Source organism: Doryrhamphus excisus, chromosome 19, assembly GCF_030265055.1.
Source record: "Doryrhamphus excisus isolate RoL2022-K1 chromosome 19, RoL_Dexc_1.0, whole genome shotgun sequence".
Taxonomy (NCBI): Eukaryota; Metazoa; Chordata; class Actinopteri; order Syngnathiformes; family Syngnathidae; genus Doryrhamphus; species Doryrhamphus excisus.
Window position 1 is genome coordinate 13066498 of NC_080484.1, and position 20337 is coordinate 13086834.

The 20337-nt window shown below is 42.4% G+C and overlaps 1 protein-coding gene across 14 annotated transcripts in view; it reads left to right on the forward strand.

Moving 5' to 3' along the window:
* Positions 1-994: 994 nt before the first annotated feature.
* Positions 995-20337, forward strand: part of epb41l2 (erythrocyte membrane protein band 4.1 like 2) — a 37857-nt gene continuing 18514 nt past the window's right edge. For 11 of the 14 annotated variants that reach the window (XM_058057453.1, XM_058057450.1, XM_058057456.1 and 8 more), the window contains exons 1-7: positions 1024-1190; positions 12678-12911; positions 12990-13184; positions 14263-14484; positions 17801-17905; positions 17994-18036; positions 19362-19437. In XM_058057453.1, coding sequence (XP_057913436.1) covers positions 12693-12911; positions 12990-13184; positions 14263-14484; positions 17801-17905; positions 17994-18036; positions 19362-19437 — 860 coding nt within the window. In that variant the 5' untranslated portion in view covers positions 1024-1190; positions 12678-12692. Of the gene's footprint in view, positions 1191-7598; positions 8353-12677; positions 12912-12989; positions 13185-14262; positions 14485-17800; positions 17906-17993; positions 18037-19361; positions 19438-20337 lie in introns of those variants that run through there. The other 3 variants (XM_058057452.1, XM_058057457.1, XM_058057451.1) reach the window with 3 other exon arrangements.

The window sequence follows — 20337 nt, forward strand, 5'->3', positions numbered from 1 at the left end:
ATATGTTTTACTGAAAGCGCAAGTTCAACACTTATGTGAAATATCTGCCTAGCATTATCATGATACATTTAAAGGCAATTATAATATGAAAAAGAAGCCAATGCAAAGAATTTGACAACATTAGATGACACTGACAACAAAACAGGACTATTTTGTTGACTTCTGAGTGTTTATAATTAAACTTTAACTATGTTTTCACTGCCCTTGTGACGTTATAATCAGATTGAGGAGGTTTGCTCCCCCGCCGTGTAGGCCGGTCGTCAACAATGATCTATATTGATTCCACACCTGACAAAAGTTGTGTGCCTCACTTTTACTGTGTTATGTTTGCGTGTAACCACATGGAGGGATTGATCTCTTTTTTTGTAGCAGTGGTTGTAGATACAGCATATAAAATAATGTTGTTTTCTGATTGTCTGTCCTTTTCTATCTATTTGTTTATGCCTCTACGCCCGTGCTTGCCTGCTGGATGCATGATGCTCTGCAAATGGTGAGTACACTGCAAAAAACAACAACACCCACTTCTTTTTGTTATAAATATGCCTTTAAGCTTAGTCTATCATGCATCCAATTTCATATATTATTAACAATCTTTAGGGTTTTTTATTTGATAATTTCTAGTCTTTCGTGGATGTAAACACCAATTTGCCTTTCACTATAAGCCAATTAAACTCCTGTAATCTGTATGTGTGAGAAAGCAAGTGGTGAAGTATAAAAAAAACACTTACCTCCTGCATACATGTATTCTTAGAATGATTGCCTATGTGTCTGATAATACTGGGGTAAATATTTTAATAATTCTAAATAGGTAAACGCTGTTGTGTTGTAATGTGCAGTGGCAATAAACAGGCTGTAGTGACTATCCTTGTCCTTCGGAGGGGGCTAGAGCGTCACACGACTCGAAGCTACATCCCTCTGCAAAGCGACTGGCCAATCACGTCACGTCTTTTCATGAAGCAATTCATATCAGCCAATGAGAGAGCCAAACGAGACATGTTTTACATTACGGGGTGGGTCTTGGTGATGATTGACACGTCTTGCCTTGCGCCCGAGCCAGGTTTTCGGCGAGGACGCGTCTAGTCTCGTGTGGATTTCCTTTTTCCACACGATAGAGGAATAATTTCGGGAAGCAAACCGAGAGGCTACGATTGCAAGGTACATATACATATCGCTTGGGATTTTTCAAAAAGGTAATGATACTGGTTTTTGCTCCCCTTTAAATCACGTGATGGTGGTCACCGTCGTGTTGTACTCAATGAAATTGATGTATTTGGTCAAGTTAAAACTACATGTGTTCCATTTGTTCATTCAAATTCCACAAACTGATTCCCTTAGCTTATGTAGAGCCATTTTAAGGAGTTTTCTCGTGGTTGTCGCCATCACCTCAACTAACGCATTCGCTTTGCGCGTGCTCTCATTTGCATCGACGGCTCCCCTGTGTAACATTTCCTACGAATATCGCCATTTTAACCACTCAAATGATCCTGCTCCATTTTTACTCAGTGAATCCCTACGCTGGTTGTGGCTGTGTTTCCTGGTGTCGGCTTAACGGTTGGCTCCCTCGTGCTAACGCCTTCAAACATCCGCCTCCGTCTCCGTCTCGCGGCTGGGGAATCATTCATCCGTCCCGCTTCTCTCTTCCCGGAGCACGTCGTAAATAAGATGTTGTGGCTTGAAATTTTGTTTAAAGGTGTTTCGTGCTTAATTTTGGAACCAGTGCGCTTTCTAGCATGCTTACCTGTTTCCTGTTCGGGGATAATCCGCATGTTGTTGGCTAGCTTGTTTTACACTCGTCTTGGTTAAATTTTAGCTAGTTTGTTTACAAGGACCTCTGGGAAATGTAGTAGGTTTGCTCAAATCACGTGACTGGTCCTTGGTTATCAAACCGTATATCCTGTTACAGTTTCTTCCAGAAATTGCTTACAGTCAAGATATAACATTACACAGAAACGAGTAAAGGGCTATCATGGAAATCATATTACTGTATATTATAGCAAACCCCTGCAAATACGCCCACTAGTGGCAACTCAATACCGAAGGTACGGAAAGTTGTCTGTTTTGCACCCTTCAAATAATCTAACCCCGATATGCGGCGTTACTACTTCAAGGCATGCTTGCTTTTGTGATTATAAAATTACCTTGGATGTTTGTGCATACAATACAAAAACTGCTATGCCGAGGACTGTTTTGCTGTCTGTGAATTTACTAAAACAATTTCAGCTATTGACGTTCTTAACGTTCACATCTCGTGTTACTCAATACTCCCATGTAGATCATAAACTAGCAACATAACATACTAAAATAATGTAACGTAAAAGCAATGTAAATGGCAGTCATTGCGCTAGCACCATGTGAAACAGCAATACACAGACCAATATGCTTTATAATGCTTTATAAGTCACTATTGTTGAACTATTGAACGTCTTCACAGAAAATCGATTGTATTCACTGCTGTGTAATTTGTGGGCATTTTGGAGTTAAGTATCGAGTGTATGGAAACAGGAAGGATTTCGTCCTCCGACTGTGAATGCATCTGCCCTCTGTGTGGAGAGTTCATCTACAACCGTCCATTCTCAGCCTCTCAGGACGCGTAGAAGAACAGTGGCGGCTCTGTCCCAACTCGCTAATGAGAAGACTTAATTGGTTTGCTCTGCCGAGAGATTCCTCTGCTCATTATAGGTAGTGGTCAGAATGAGTAGTGGATATTGGTTGCATTTTTTGCCGTACTTATGTTTTTTTTATGCAAAACAGTTGAGAGTGACTCATCAGCGCCTCTGCTGGGTGCAGCGTGTCGTGCAACGTATCCACATCAAGTTAATATCGGCGTACTGTACATCATTTAGCATTAGCTCCCATCGGAGGACAATGAAGAAAGAGGAGGAGAGCACAGTCCGAGGCTAAAATAGGAAAGCGGATGGACGACATGGAGAGAGGGAACTTACAGGCAGGAAGTGAGAAAGAGGCTGAGCCAGGGCGACAGAGAGAGTGAGTGATATTGCTTAACCATTCGGAAAGGCTATGGGAACATCACTAGTGTGCTGGTGTGTATGTGCGCGCATCAACCCACGCTGGCATCCCCACTGTCACTTGTGATGCCTTCATTTTTAAAATGAATGCTTCCCGTAGGAAATAATGCACATAGAAGTCGTCAAACTGTCGCCGTCATGAATACTCTACCTGTTTAACTGTGTTTTAAGTTAAATTTTCATATTCTTGGCTATTTAATAGACAAGTAAAACATGTTAAGAGTGAGGAAAAGTTTGGACACCCCTGCTTTAGAGGGTAGATGTCTGGGAATTGCTATGATTTGCTGTGATGTGGTATCCACATTCATATGCTGCTTTCCAAAGGAAGTGCAATTTCAAGTCCATTCATTCTATCATTCATTCTTCTGAGCAGAAAGTGGTTTGTAAATGTGGCTCCTTTTTGAAAGCTGGAATGACATGTAAACACGTACATCGCCTCTTGTGACATGGAGGCACTGGGAGGAATCGTCGAGTTGAGCGCTCGTTCGTGACCGCTCACCCCGGCCCTCAAAGCGTTACATGACGGTGGGCACGGCGGGAATCAAAGTCATACCGAGAAAGATCAGAAAGCTGCAGAGTGAAAGGACACTGTAATGCAATGTTCAGCCCATTGCTGCCTAGGAGGCTGCGGGGGCAACAAGGATGGAGATATAAGGAACACGTGGGCTGGGTTGGACGGGGCAAAGAGGACTCTGGAGAGATGAGAAGCATTGAGTGTATAAAACACTTATTATGTGCTGTGTTTATTGAACTGTGGATGTAATTGTGAGTTGAGTGAATAGCTCCTTTAAGACCAACAGCAAATCACTTTAGGAGAAACTGACTCCCTCAGCAAGTGTCCAAGTCAAAGGAGCCAAGGAATCAAACAACAACAAAACAGAAAGTGGTCCTGTGGCTTTGGCGGGGGTCCAGAAGTAGTTAAAAACGAATTAATCAGCATCGGGTCATGTTCTCACAGAGAGGAAGTGAACCCCCGTCGTTTTCATAAAGGCCACTTCTTCGACAAGCGTTGTGATTAAAGGACATACGAGGCAAGCAGGCTGACGGCACTGATTGATCGTCTCATTCATCACTTGCGTCATTAATCAGCTTTGTGATGTTGATGCCTGATTGGATTGCCCGAGAAGGAGGAAGGAATGATGGCGTCGATCCATTCCAGTATGGTATCGGGTTGAGATACCAGCACGATTCACGTGTCATAGGATTCCCATATAACCAAGCTTCATTTGCTGATATTCTTTTGGCACGTTTGAAACTGAATTTAACCTGTTTTGTTGGATAAAACGATCGTTGATCAACCACTGCTCATCATTCCCGGGGGCCTATCCAAATAGAAACAGCAAAGTATTTTATCCTTTTTATCCTTTTCCAACTTTGGTTTGTCACATGGTTCTGTCTTTATGTCAGTTCACAGTGCCACACGATGGCGTGCCTTGTGTGTTACATCGTTTTCACCCAGTGATCTGTTCCTGTCTGGATGAGACTTTTTACTAATCTGGCACTGGGTGGACGCACCTTTTTTCACCTTCCCAGGAACGTTCCCTTGTGGACAGAGTCTTAGGGCAAATGTAGACGCTACAATAATAATACTAAAGCAAACAGCGTGGGAGACTATGGTCTAGACTGTGGCTTAGTAAGAGTGAAAAAGTTCTCCTCCCTTTTGTGTGGAAGTGGTAAGTTTAGAAGAAAAATTTGAGGCAAACTGGTTAGTTTGCTAGCTCGTTATTCTCGCTAGCTTGCTAGTTAGCATTCGAGCCCCTGCAGGATAAGCTCAATGTGGTGTTAATAATGAATAATAGGAGTGTAAAGGTTACTATAGGCGTGTTATTTCATGTCTACAGTATTTCAGAAGTGGGAAATAAGTTGTCTATGCTCCAACTATGAAAATACTCCACTTATTAACATTGAAACCTATATCGTGGAGTTTAATTTAGCATGGTAGTGTATGGAAACAATGAACTGCTATAAACCAGGGATGACTGTATCTGTATCCATAGGCGACCACAGTTTCTAATAAGAAAGTTGGTTTCCATTCAAATTAGGAATGGGCCACTTACCGGTTTTAAGGTATACAACGGTATGAAAAAGTCACACTTTCAAAATCTAACCGTTTATACGATATGAGCAAAAATGGAGGTGTAGCGCGGCCACTCCATGGAAATATTTGTCACGTCCTCTCCGTGTTCCTCGCAGTCGGAACTGGGCTTTGATATGTTGCCAAAAGTTGTTAGCTGCCTTGTTAGCGTTGACCTGAACAGATTTTCCATAGCCCGTCTAAAAAGCTGTTTTAAAAAATTATTTAAATGTAGTTGACCACATCAGAACATTTTGAAAGGAGGATTAGGGTCATAGGTGTGAATGTGAGTGTGAATACTGTATCTTGTTTCCTCTCTGTTAGTGAGCAAACTCATTATGATTGGCCTCTATGGGCTGTAGGTTGCCGTAACAACACCACACCCACCGCTACCAGCGAGAGAAGCTTGAAAGTGGGTCGTTGGCAGCAGTTTCATCACAGGTTTTGCTGTCTTTCTCCTACCTCCCAGATAATATTTGTTCTTTTTTTTTTTAAATGCCTCTCTCATGCACGCCTGCCCAGTAAACTCTACCACCTCTGCTGGGACCCGCCCATCATCGCACGCTCACAGTCGCTGGCACAGCCTCACAGTACGGTACTCGCGCCTCGCTGCCCTAATCATGGCTGAATAGTGGGGTTTAGTGAGCAACAATGGCAGATATGAGCTGAGCTTTATTCTCAGTCACACAGCGAGAGGTAGAGGCGACACAGAGCTTACTTTCAACTCTGCTGGTCATTGGCTGGTTGTGCTTATGATGCATACAGTGCCTTTACCAGTCATTATAGGTCAAATATAGTGTCAAAATGCGTTAGAAGGTTAGAAGAATGTCAATTCAATTCATCTGTTTATTAACAATAAATGCATTTCATAGAAACAAATTCTAGTTTTAGATGCAGAAATCAATGTGAAATAATTCTAAGTGAGGAATGGATGGAACTTATTGTCGTTGCCGACTACCGTATGTCCTGGCCGGATGGATTCAGTTATGCTTCTCACCTTCTTTAGAGAATTGCTGGCGCTCTCAACCTTCTTTGGCCCCATGGTGACTTATTTAGCAGTCTCGCTCCATATGAAATGCACTGACAGTGAGTCAGCACCGTACAAGCATTCATGACTCGGCAACACTGCGCTTTGTCTTATTAGCATTGAAAGCGTTTTGAACTTTGTAAGAAGTGTAAGTGAGCTTTGCACAGTAATGACTTGCAGTGCTTTCAGTCTGCTGTATTTGTGCTGTCGCAAACTGCGATGCATGCAATATACCACAATATGTGAAGAAACGAATGCTGTGCAAAGCAACAACAGAAAAAGCTAGTTGGCAATGCACGAGGCAGAAGATGGAGGATCTAATAGACAAATAGACATGCAGACAGAACCACACACACAAACACACACAGATTATCCTTTGTGTAATCCTCACTTTGAGGATCAGTGTGCAGTGTGACAGGACATGAGGCATGTTTTCACACCGTCACTGTGTGTAAAACTCAATGAACTGCCTTCCACACAAAAAAATAATACTGTCTTCAAACATTTACACTCTTTTTCTACAGATTTTGCAGATTGTCATTCAATTGTATTCCAAGTTTGGCACACGTGGGGTGTGAAGGAGGGGCAAAAAAAGGAGCATTTCCTGCAGGTCCAGCCTGGAGGTAAATCTGCCCTGGTCCGAAACGGGTTTAGGCACGGCCGTAATCTCTTTTGTCACTTCTATGCTTGCTCAATAATCTTTATTTTTGCTGTGGTAATCTCTTGTGTCCATGGGGGTTTATGGTTGGTGTCCGTGAATGCTGTTGCCATGGCAGCATGTGCCCCCTCCTCGACCGGCCCTTCATGCATGGGTCAGTTTGTATGTACGTGCATCTTTATTATGAACATTTGGCATTGCCAGAGAACCAGGAAACGCCCGTTAATCTGATTCCAATCCATAAAATGCTTTTTGTTATCTTGTGTAATAAGTAGCTTTCTCACTCACTGCTGAGTCACAGTCCTCATAAAATGATGTATCTTACGATCAGGAAGTTGTTGCCATGACAATGACCTTTTAACCCATTAAGTGTGTAAGTGTGTGGAGTTTGGCGCTAACTGAATGTGGACGATAAAAGGCGGAGACGTTATCAGCACTTTGGCTCAAATGAACACACAATTATTTGCTAGGCCGGCGTCATTGTGTGAGAGAGATTTGGATTTTGCTATTGCTCAAATTTAGTGTGATCAGTGTGTAGAAAAATGGGTACTGCTGTATTTAAAACTCTGGGGTCCATTTCATTTACTACCTGGTGAGGTCCCTCCAGGATAAAAAAAAAAAAAAGGCTACCCCAAAAATTGCGATAAAAATATAAAAGATTACTATTTTTGTCCTCTTTTTTTTTTTTTGCTTAGTTATTTTCCATATAACAAAGGTCTAAATGTTAGAGGGCTAGGCTATATCTCAATGATCAGGGTTGTTTTTTTTTTGTTTGTTTTTTTTTACAAACTGTTGAGAGAACCCTTGATTCCCTTTTGACTTTCATTATAATCGCCATTTTTTAACGCTTTGTAATGAGTCAATCTAACCATGCATTTTCTAATGTTTTGTTGAAAAAAGTCCAACTTGTCTTGAGATTTGTCCGTTTTCATATTGTAGGCAATAAGTGTTTCCTGTCGTGGGTTCCTGTGTGTGGGGGGGTGAGGCTTAATGACGTAATGGACCGTGACGACCATGAAACATTTGAAAAACAACACATGTACATATGTTATTAGCACAACTGGCATTGACAGCTGTGGCTGTAGGCAACCTCCTGATGTAGCTTTTTATCAACTCCAAAAGATTGCAGTAGTTGCATTTGAGGTATGGGATGCCTACATTGTCAACTAAAACTCCCATTGTTTGTATTTTATGCGTCATCCTGATAACTAGCAAACAAACAGATAGTTGTGTCTATTAGCCCTGCACTCTCCTTCACACTCTCTCTCTCCCGCCTGCCTCCCCCCATTTAGCCTCTCTCTCCACCTCCCCTCTCCCTGTCATTTTCTGCCCTCATTTCCGCGGGTGAAAGTCCCCCCGGGAGGCAGGCTGCACAGCTCGGAGGGAGAGAGCCGGGAGGATGGAGGGAAGGAAAATGACAGCGACAGCTTTGTAGGGCGCTGGGGTTGTTTTGTGTGTGTGTGTGTGTGTGTGTGTGTGGAAAGTGAACGGAGGAAAGAAGAATAGGGGTAAGAGGAGGACGCACGTTTAGAAAGAGCATAGAAGACCACAAAGGAAGCAACATAAGGTAAGGGCTGGTGATATTTGAATCAATCAATATGTTGTAGAACATACAGTAAGAACGGATGGATTTTGCTGGTCGTGTTAGCTTGTTTTGTTGTTGTTAAAGCCTTGGGGACATAACCTTTTATCTGTAGATGTAACGATGACGAGTGCTATATACAGGAGAACCTCTTAAACTCTGAGGCAGTCTCACAATTCCCATAGGAAACAATGGAAAGGGGAATATTCCATTCCATGTTTAAATGGCCACCATCATTAAACTGTTTCTGAAGACAATGATTTAAAGAGACACTTGTAGCCTTCTTACTGGTGTTAAAGGAAGTTCATGTTAAAATGCTTGACATAGAGGACACGGGTGTCAAACTCATTTTCATTGAGGGCCACATCAGCATAATGCCTCCTCTCTGTAACAGTGAATATACCATATCTGAATAGAAATATAGAATTATTGTGATGTTATGCAAATGCATGTGTGCCTATTGTTTTTGTTTTTTATTTTATTATTTCTTAATATGCAATTGCTTTACAATGTATTTATGTACAATGTATTTATAAAAACAGAAACAACAAATACATTTAGCAAGAATGATGATATGATTTATTGGCCACATAATAATAATGTGGCGGACCAGATGTGACCCCCAGGCCTTGAGTTTGACACCTGTGATATAGAACGCGTTGGTGTAAGTGTAAAGGTGATTTGCTAAAAAAAAATTAACTGGAGCCCACAACTTGTCGGCGGGCCGCACTTTGGACACCCCTGTAAATGTCATCTTCTCTTCTCATTACCTTCTAGAAGAAAAACACTTTGTGTTCCTTTGACCATCTCTGAATTGACAGATTTCGATTTGCCGACTCAAACTTCTAAGATTTCTGCAATTTGTTAGTTACGTTTTGTCGCTTGATCACACGACCGAATTTGCAGGTGAAACCGTTGACACTGATCTCATGCGTGCATGTAGAGCCGTCAATGTGTTTGCGTTCAAGTGCAAAATGTGAGGGCTTTTCCTGCTGTCCATTTGGCCGTGCAGTCACCGACGTTAAGAGCGCTAATTGGCTGTGAAATGGTCAGATCGTTTGCATCGCCGCACAAACAGATGCTGTGTTATGCAACCGCAAAAACCTTCACATCAATGTAATTGGATGAAGAAAGCTGTGCCCCACCCAGCCCCCATTTTATCAGCTGTAGCGATACAGTAACTCCACAATTCTACTGCCATAAAACATTCACCGTATGTGTATAGTACAAATGCCATAATAGTGTCACCGCCATTGTTTACATGGACTGTGGGAAGACGAGTGAACAGGGGAAGTTGGGGGGGGGTTGGCAAGGGGTGAGATAATGTGAGCGGCCGATTGGAGGGGATTGGAAAGAGGCCCCCGGAAGAGAGGGATTGTGTGAAGTGCAGCAGAGATTTAGTAAAAACGGGAGAAAGAGGTTGCTACACTGCAGAGGACGGAAGAGACAAAGTTGTGTTAGAAAGTTATGACGTGGAAAGAGCAAAGTCCTCGTGTTTTGTTTTTTTTTTTAATCGCAGTAAAGGACAAGCAAGTGTAAAGCAGTGCTAAAGTGGTTGTGACCTACATCTTGCACACAGATGCACGCCTGATGCCAACGTAATGAATCTCTGAAAGGCGTGGCCACTGCAGGACTGTAGGAGGTCAGTAGTCAGATGCCCGTTTTTATGACTGATACCTGTAGGTGTAACCTTGTTAGCTGTGCCGTCCCTTTATGGCTTGTGATCAAAATACTCGGTTCACAAGACGAGATGATACACAAGATGGAGCCACGCCAAAATAAAACAACATCAGCAAACTTAACTGTCCTGTCGGGACACGTGTCTCATTCACAGACAGTCAGAAATCACAAACGTTGCCGACCCTCTGAAAGCAACAGCTCTAATAAAGCAGTGCAGTGGCCTTATTATTGAGATGGAAAGGTTTCTAGTCCTTTGCTTAGTATTTTTATTACTGTTTCATGTGCTCTGTGGGAGTGACTTAGGAGTTAAAATGAGGTCTGATTTAAACTCAACTTCAACTATCACTGTCCAGGATCGTGACTTGTACCTAACCCAAGCTCTTGGTGGCCGCCATACTTTTCCCAACGCCCTAAAGTCACAGTGTCAGTCCCACACTGAGAGGAGCTAACCATACTGTATATGTTCTGTCACTGTGACAACAGACCATCTACTGGATCCCATTAGGCCCGTGTCATTCTCGTAAAAAGCTAAATTATGGGCGTGGATTCACTCTGTATCCTGACAGATGCACACCGCAGAACCGCTAGTGCGCTCCAGTGAAATCTTTATTGTTTAATTAGTGTCCCTGTCTGTGTAAATATTAGTCTTTGCATTTGCCGCATCCTGGAGACACAACAGCGTGTTGGTTCCAACATTCAGTGTTTCCCACATATTGATTTTAATAGATTTGCCGCACAAAGTCGTTACAACACACCGCTCTGTCAGAGAGTAAGAGGACGGGGTAGGACGGGTTGATGTTGCAAACATAGACCACAGATATTTTCAAAACTATTTCTGTCCACCTGAATACGCATTCAGAGGTTGTCATGGTGGCGCTGCGGACAAGTTTAGCCAATCAGAAGCATCATAATGACATCGTATCCATAGACGACAGTAACAAACATGGTGATTCGCAGTAGAAGAAAGCTACATGCGGATTGCTAGCGAAGAAGCGTTACTTTAAGATAATAATAATTTCATGAAACTGAAAATTCTGAAAGATATGTTCTTTAATCAACTGTTGATGATCGCTGTCATGTTGTGGAGTGGTATGTGTTAATTTTATTGGTAAAGATTAGGCCTGCCACAAAAATCAATAACTCAATGAACCACACCAAAATTAAAAATAATCTCTCTAATTCTAAACCGGCTTTGATACATCTGTCTCACCTGGGATGGGTGTGACGGCCAATGACATAAATCTTATGTCATCTGTCAGGCCAGAAGCCAAAAGCTCCGTCTTTGGCGTCCACACACATAAGATGAAATTCAGTTTCCCACAATCTCAATTTTCATGGATGTTTGCGTGTGGACGAAAGGCCAAAACTGCATAGAAAAATGTGGGATTTTCTTTTAATCCATATTTGTGTGGACATAGTCTTAGCGTTTACTTATGCCATGCCCACCTTTGCCACAAATAGATTGTAGCCCTGTGGAAAACTGACATTTTATTAGCAAAAGGAGTGTCCTTCATAAATTGTACTTGTTTCACTCCATGGATCGTTTCACTTTCGTGACACTTAACTTTTTCAATGCATGTGCACACGCACACGCACACACACAGACACCTTCATACATGCACCCCCTCCTTCCATCCATGCCTTATTAGCCACTCATGCATAAGGGGACCCACAGTATTCTATTTTTATTCCTGCGCCCTTCCTGCTGCTCTGACTGTCTATTTTCTTAACTCATGGTGGACTTGCAGAATCAGAGTAAAAAATTAGTGGTAAGATGACCAGAAATGAGTACACAGACGGCGTACAGGGAGTGCTGCTGATGGACCGCTGGGTTAGATTTAGAAGACTTGAAAGGACAGTTGATGATGATCATAATGGCTTAATAGGAAGTGAATCACACTTTAATCCTCGGCCTCGAAGCTGTCTATTTGCACACACAGTCACGCACACGCAGCATTACATAGAGACTCTCAGGTGGATGCCCCCCCCGCTGCCCTACCCCCCTGTGAAGAACCACGTAACGACCAGCATGTGTGCTGGCTGTCCAAATGTGTCCGTCTCCAGCGCACAGGGCTGCCAAAGATATTTAGGTTGATACGTACGTGTTTGTGTGTATGGGGGAAACCAGTGAAGGTGACAATCCAGGAATTCTCCCCTTCCCTACAAGTTGTTAAGCAATTATTGTCCTTAACGTGTCAGTGCTTGAGCTCAAAGGTCATGCATTATTCCTTTTCAACCACCCAAATGTGTTTTCCTCCACGTGTCAACATAAATGAGTAGTGCCCCTTCATTTTTGTCCTGCCTTGTGCTACATTAAAAGGTGTCTCATTTATAAAAGATGTTGATGCTAAAAGTGTCAGTGCTTGAAAAAAAAAACAAACAGATATGATGCCTTTTAGCTCTTTTTTATTGATAATAAATATGCTGAAATTAATATAATTCATAACAATTGTCGCTTAATTAAAACAAATTTAAAAAATCTATGAACCATATGTTAATAATATATATTTTTCTAAATACATTTATTTTTTAAATACATTTTTAAATATGATTTCATTATGAGAATTATTTTTTCATTTGCATATGTTTCATGATTGATTGTTTTTTTTATTTTCCCCATGCTTCCTCAGGTTTGACGTGTCGCCATGACAACAGAGGCAGGCTCTGAGACGGAGGTGAAGGAGAACGCTGAGGAAAAGTCAGCTGACCAGCTCGACCAATCGGAAAAGACCACAGAGGGGACCCAGGAAGTGGCCGCCACCGAGGCAGAGGAGAGGCAGACGGAGAAGCAGAAGGAGAAAGAGGGCAAAGGAATCACTCGCTACCTGCCGACATGGTTTAAGAAGCAGAAGTCTCAAAGCCAGGTGCGCATCCATCTCAAATTTAGTTTCAAATGTGTTTTTGTCACCTTAGCTCCCGTCTGAAAATGCCGCTCTGTACAGACCTCCCCAACCAAGGAGGTCCCACCCACAGAGGAGCTTTCCATCAAGGTGAACCAGGAGGAAGCGCACGTTCCAGAGGTCAACGGGCACGCAGAGGAAGCGGAAGAGAAGGAAGTGGTCAGTCCGCAGCAGCAGCAGCAGCAAGTGAAGGAAAAAGAAGCAGAGTCCCACTCCAACGCCAGCGCCGACACCGAGGTACCATGATATGGCGTATACGCACTGCTGATAAAAATTATTATGTTTTATTATTTATTTAAACACATTTTGCGGCACAGCGTTTGAGTGGTTAGCGCGCAGACCTCACAGCTAGGAGACCAGGGTTCAATCCCACCCTCGGCCATCTCTGTGTGGAGTTTGCATGTTCTCCTCGTGCATGCGTGGGTTTTCTCCGGGTACTCCGGTTTCCTCCCACATTCCAAAAACATGCTAGGTTAATTGGCCACTCCAAATTGTCCATAGGTATGAATGTGAATGTGAGTGTGAATGGTTGTTTGCCCTGTGATTGGCTGGCGACCAGTCCAGGGTGTACCCCGCCTCTCTCCCGAAGACAGCTGGGATAGGCCCCAGCACACCTGCAACCCTTGTGAGGAAAATACGGTAGAAAATGAATGAATGAATGAATAAACACATTTTTTCTTTTTTTTTTCTTGTCCAAAGTGAAGCAAGGCATTTGTGTAAATACCTACCACAGCTTGAAAACTCCAGCTTTGGTGCTGAGAGATCAATAAAGCTCATAGACTAAATAAGAAGGCTGGAGGGTTATTAGCTGCATTGCAAGGTTTAAACACTGCCCAGGGAAATCCCACAAATCTTGATGTTTATCAGGGATTATGGCATTTAATGTGCCACCATATTAAAGCGTAAAAACAAGCCCTTTGTGGCTTTGAGCGCTGACAGTCATTACTCTCTGGCATACATTTTGCAACAGGCGCAGTGTAAAACGTGAAAAAGTGAAAGCAGCACTGAGAGTAAGGCTTGTGAAACACTCCTAGACACATTAGTCTTTGTGCAGATGAATAGAAATAAACACCATAGAGGTAAAAAGAAGTGCTTGTGCTGTGTTCACACATATTTGTCGGACAAGACACCCACTCTTGGACTGTTGTGTTCCTTTCAGTGGTCACAATAAACCCCCAGGCCCACCCTGTGACATCAACCACTTAGCCAGCCAGCCAAAAACATACGCCCGCAGTCTTGTAGAAGCAGAGACACACAAGAAGGACGTGCTGAGAAGCCTCATCTGTCTTTTCTTCTTTTCCTTCTGCTCCGTCAGCCTGCCGGGGAAGGGAAAGTGGACGAGAGCGCCCAGAAAAGTCCAGAGCGGACGGAGGAGACGACTAAAGAAGGAGCCAAGGAGGAGGTGGACAAGGAGGGAGGCCAAGGCCAAACTTTCATTTTCCAGTCGCCACTTCGTTTGGTGAGGAAGAACAAGATGAAGCTGGTGGTGTGTCACGTGACCCTGCTGGACGGGTCAGACTTCACTTGCGAAGTGGAGGTGAGACTCAACACAACAATACATACATACATGGGTTCTACTGGGTTCAGTACATACTTTTATATTTATATTGTCAAATATACTTTTTCAAAAGTACTTTTGTCTGCACAACTACAGTTTTCCAAAACACAATTCCCTCTGCTGGGTTGAATGTGTAGGTTATTTTTATTTATTTGCCATCTTAGATTGTACAAAAAGCTTGTCAAATGCTTTTGTAACATTGCGTGATGTAACTCAAATATTCCAAATCAATATGCGGTCTACCTGGTTGAATATGTAGGGTTTTTTTTAAAAGCTGAATTTACCCAAAAGCTTGTCAAATATCATTTAATATTTCTAACCAAAATGCCATCTCCTGGATTGTTATTTTTATATTCTTTCATATTTACCAGTTTAGAGTTTACAAAAATCTTGCAAAATATATTTGTGACCTCTGAACAAGATGCTGTCTTTGGTCTGGTATACATGGGTTATTTTTATATTCTGCTCTTTTTACCAGGTTTTGTTTTACAAAAAGTTTACTAAAAATATGTTTAAAGAGCGGCGTTATCACGCACACGCCCAGCCGGAGAGCAGAGCAGTGATGCATTTTCTCTTCCAAACTTCAGTCAGTCAGAGCAGTCGGTGCACGTGAGATAGGATCTAGCATGTGTATGCGTGTGCACTTTCTGACTTATTGTAGAAGTAGCCGCTTCCATTGTTTGGGTGGCTTCCGAGGGGATAATGGTGCTGGGTGAGGAGGCTTGTCTGGAGAGTACAACACACACATTTAGAAGCTTATGTGGGGCTTGGATTGGGGTTGGGGGGGGGGTCCCTACAAGATTAGTTTTTACATCTGCTACTCTCCACTAAGCACAGGCGCCAGAGCCTTTTCAACTTTTGGATGTAGAGCACCCATTTGAAATAGTCTAATCTCAAGAGATGGTTCATGGGAAGTGTATGAGTCTTCATGCTGAAATTTGGACAGCTTAAAAGTACTTTTAGTAACATTACAGAGCGGGACAGGGGACACAAACCTTAGCAACACCAGCATACATACGTGAGCCATAGTGATAACTTTACTCTCAACATTCAACAGCAACATCCTGCTTGGTTTGCCTGTTCGCTCAAGAAAAACAACATGATCGGTTTTGACGGTTTTTCCTTCATCACCTCATGTAAACGTGAAAATTGAGAGATGAATGAGTTTCATCAAATTTTAAGCTCACAATCAGACTCTCGGGACGCATGATACTGTTATTTGATTTCAACTGAAGGCCCTAAGCCATTTCCCAAAATTACAGTGTGCCGACGCCCGAGCCTTTGTTGTTGTTTGAACAGAAGTGTCTTTGTCCTCCCAACAGATAACGCTGATACTGCAACAACTGCTATTGTCCCAAACACTCACACACACATACACACACAGTCATCCATCCATCCATCCACACAGTGGCATGGCGAGGCTAGCAGAGGGAGAGATGCACAATGCATTCCAGAGATTAAACTTTTTTATTTTGTCCAGCAGGCCTCCAACACACCAACACACACACACACATCACTTTCTACGATCCGAATCACTGGTGGTTGTGTGACTTATCATCCATCTGCTATGCTTATCAACTAAAGGCTGCAAAACATTTTCCTCAGTAATTGCTTTATGCAGTACTGACCTCCTCCTTCATGATTTAGGTTCAAATTTGTAGTGTAATTAACACACACACACAAATACACACACACACCATGTCCATGTCAAGCCCCTCTGTTACGATGAGTCACACTCTGATGCTCTTGTATGACTTTACTGTGACCTGAACACATCCACAACACCGTATATCTACCACCAACTCACAAACATGTCACTAGGCCTCCTTGAATGACAGCGAGGTGCATTCACTGACACTCCAAACATCACAACAACGTCTTTTATCATGCCTGTATGTGTGCTCTAAATAAAGAGAAATGCAAAGAAAAAGACCAAGCGGCTAAGTGCCAGGCTCTCGCCTATAGGTCGCAATCATGCTTGAATGCAACCACACAGCAGGCTTGCCTACGAAAAGGCACTTGTGCGCTCCGCCGAGTAGAAGAACATACCGCAGATGTTTTCTACTGGAAAAAAGGCCGTCTTTTATTCCCATTCCTTCCACTTTCAGCACGCTGTACTGACCGTCTTGAAAGTCTCTCTGTGGAATGCATCTCTCTCTTGCTGTGTGTGTGCGTGTGCACACACACGCACTCGATGACTGGGAGATTTCATTATTTCATTTTTTTTCCACCCTCGCTGTCTGACCTCCTGCCTGTGTAAAGGTCACCGTCTCTCCCTCTATGAGTGTGTGTGTTTGTGCGCACAACATAGATGTGTGTTAAATGTCATTGTCATTGCTCAGTGTGGAGGATTTTATGGTTACTCTTGATGGAATGTGTCCCCTCTGAAAGAGAGTCCTCAAGCAAATATGGAAGAGACAGAGATGCATTGATGGAAAGACGATTTGGAGAGGAAGTGAGAGGCATGTATGAGTAGAAACTATGTCCGCCTGTATTCATAATAATGCTTAAGTGGAAATGCAAAAGGAATGCAGACATGAACGTGTATGCTAGGTTCATTGGCATGTTAGCTTCATTGGCCACTAAAAATTGTCCATAGGTATGAATGTGGGTGGGAATAGTTGTCTATATGTGCCCTGTGATTGGCCGGCCACCAGTCCAGGGATAGGCTCTAACTACACACCCCGTACCCAAATGAGGATAAGCAGTATAGGAGATGGATGGATTTTTTATATTTTAATTATCTCTTAGTTTTTGTCCTCTGGCTATTATTTTTACATATTTATACTTATATATTTATCTTTTTTCACATTAATATATGATTTGTTTTAAATTAATATTTCAAAATGTTTGTCTGGATTGCACGGCGGTCGAGTGGTTAGCGCGCAGACCTCACAGCTAGGAGACCCAAGTTCAATCGCACTCTCGGCCATCTTTGTGTAGAGTTTGCATGTTCTCCCCGTGCATGTGTGGGCTTTCTCCGGGTACTCCGGTTTCCTCCAACATTCCAAAAACATGCTAGGTTAATTGTCCAAATTGTCAATAAACAATAAATGTGAGTGTGAATGGTTGTTTGTATATATGTGCCCTGTGATTGGCTGGCCACCAGTTATGGGTGGACCCCGCCTCTTGCCCGAAGACAGGGATAGGCTCCAGCACCCCCTGTGACCCTCGGTAGAAAATGAATTAATGAAATGTTTGTCTTCTTTCTGGGCTACATAAATGTGCAAAGTCACACTTGATTGTATTCGTTATGTATTAATAAATGATTGTTTGTTTTTTTCCTCGCCAACAGAAACGTGCCAAGGGCCTGTTCTTATTCTTCAAAGTGTGCGAGCATCTTAATCTACTGGAGAAAGACTACTTTGGTCTGACTTACAAGGACCACCACGAGCACAAGGTTGTTGTTGTTTATTGCATTATACATACAAAGAAATGCACACAAAGTGTGGATGTCAAATATCTCCCGCTCTTCTCTTGGCCTTCAGTGTTGGTTGGATCCCACCAAGGAAATCAAGAGACAGATCCGCAGTAAGTTTGCTTCTTAACAAACATTCCCATCACTGTGTACGTGTACAGACAGTGTCAAGTGGAAGGTGGTGTTAAATGGTATTATTTGGTACTATTATTCGACACCACTCTGCTTAATTACAGACAGCTGACAGCCAACATTGTCCCAGGAGGTTTTCATGGCTGTCTGTACACCTACCTATAGTATGAAGAATGTGTGCTTTTGTGTAAAGCAGCTAGAAGCCAATGTGCAGCGTGCGTTAGTAAAGTGATTCCAGCACACAAGACCTAAATAAGAACCTCATGAAGCTGATAAACTGAAAGCAAGCACCTCGAAATTGGAGTAATTCACCCAAAATCCCATAATGCAGGCAAATCCCAAGAAAAGAAATTGGCACCTGTTTTTTTCTTCTTCTTTGGCCTTTTGCAAAACTTTGTACCAACGTGAGCAGTAGTAAATAGATTAAATGAGATGCATTCACAAACCTAATTTTTGTATTTGGTATTGCTGCTGACTTGGCCATGGTAATTATAATTTGTCGATTTTATTTGGATTTATTACTTTATATTGATATTATTTTAATGGTTGGTATTATTATTAAATAGTTTTATTTTAAAATAATTATGTTTTTATGTATATTTATTGAATACATTTTTAATTCTTAAATTATTATAAAATTATTATGTAAATTATTATTTTGTTCCAATCGCTGGTCACAAAAAAAAAAACATTTTTAGACACATTTTTTCAAGTACCGGTTCGGTCAAACGACCCCGCACACCCAACCCCGAGACAAGAATATGCATCGGAGCTTACCTGTAGTTACCAGAATCCCATTAAAGTGTAAAAAGTTGTGAGACCCATGTAATATATTAAGAGTTAAAGGTACGGTGGTTAGCTTAGTTTTACACTAGTATGAATAATATAAATATATAAAAGCCAATGCAGGTTTCACGGTGGTGATGATTTGACCCTGCAACTGATTTTTATCTATGGGAACATTTGGAGACCAGATTGTTCCCGACCACGCTGAAGATTGCACTTTTGGTTACACAATACCGGATGCACCACGTGTTTGTTTGTTTGTGTTGATGCTTGCGTGCGAGACGCATCGGGCTTAGCGGCGTCTAAAAGCTGCTCTTTGCCCTCGCTCCAACCCGCCGAAACACACACACACACACACACACACACACACAGACAGATGAGAGGAGGCAGGATGGATGGAATGATGCCAGATGGATGGAAACGGCTTCAATCACACAAAAATCTCCGGGATTTGCCGTGAAGGATCCCCCTGTCTTTTCTCACCCTGTGGTTTCACTTTCTATTGCTTTCTTCTCTATAGGTAACAACTGGCAGTTTGCATTCAATGTCAAGTTTTACCCACCTGACCCCTCTTTGCTGTCTGAAGACATCACAAGGTAAACAAAACACTGATTGCTGTTCAATGATGAATGATCCGTGACAAAAGCCTTGGCAGGTTTTGAGCATCCAAAAGAAACAACACAGGACTAGGAACTTCTTATTCCAGACCTAAGAACTAATGGTAATGGTTCGGTTGATTTGAAACATACAATCTCCTAAGTGATGATAAGTAGTCATTAAAGGGGTCTTTAAAGGCACCGTGTTTGCCTGCTGAACAGCCACTTAAGCCTCCTTGTCAGCGAGTGTCCGCCCCGCCGCTGTATTATTGGTGCCGTCGTCAAAGACTTTCCTCTCGTAACCAGGATCCAAAACCGACACAGCCGCCAGATGCACGTAGACGATTTCCCCCCCTGGGGGTTGTCTGAATGCCGTCATTCTCTTCAGAAACCTCCCATTTAGTTAATGAATTCCTCCGCGAAGGTTGGCGGCGGACACGGAAAACAATTTCCTAACGGGCCAGTGTAGCTGTTATGTAACTGACTTTGGGATCGCTGTATCAAGTATGATCCGTAAAGGTTATCTGAAAAAAAATTACACAACAAGCAAAGCCCCGCTGGGAACGTTTGATCCCCTGCCAGATGAGGTGGGCTGGGGCCTCCCGGGAGGAGGGGCACAGGTTGGTATCGTTATTAGACTTTTCTTTGTTAGATTTATTGAAAAGTTTGAATGCTACACATAGTACAGTCTCTAATTATATCATGAGGAGCATTTATTTCTATAAAGTAGAAGGCGTAGTAAACAATGGAGGATGATGTGTGGGATACATTGTGGTTATTTCTGACCATCAGGGGTGTCATGAGGAGAGATGATGCACAAGACTATATGAGAACAAGACTATATGAAATTTTAACATTAATTGTCTTTAACTTTGTCATACTGGCTTGTTCATGCTTATG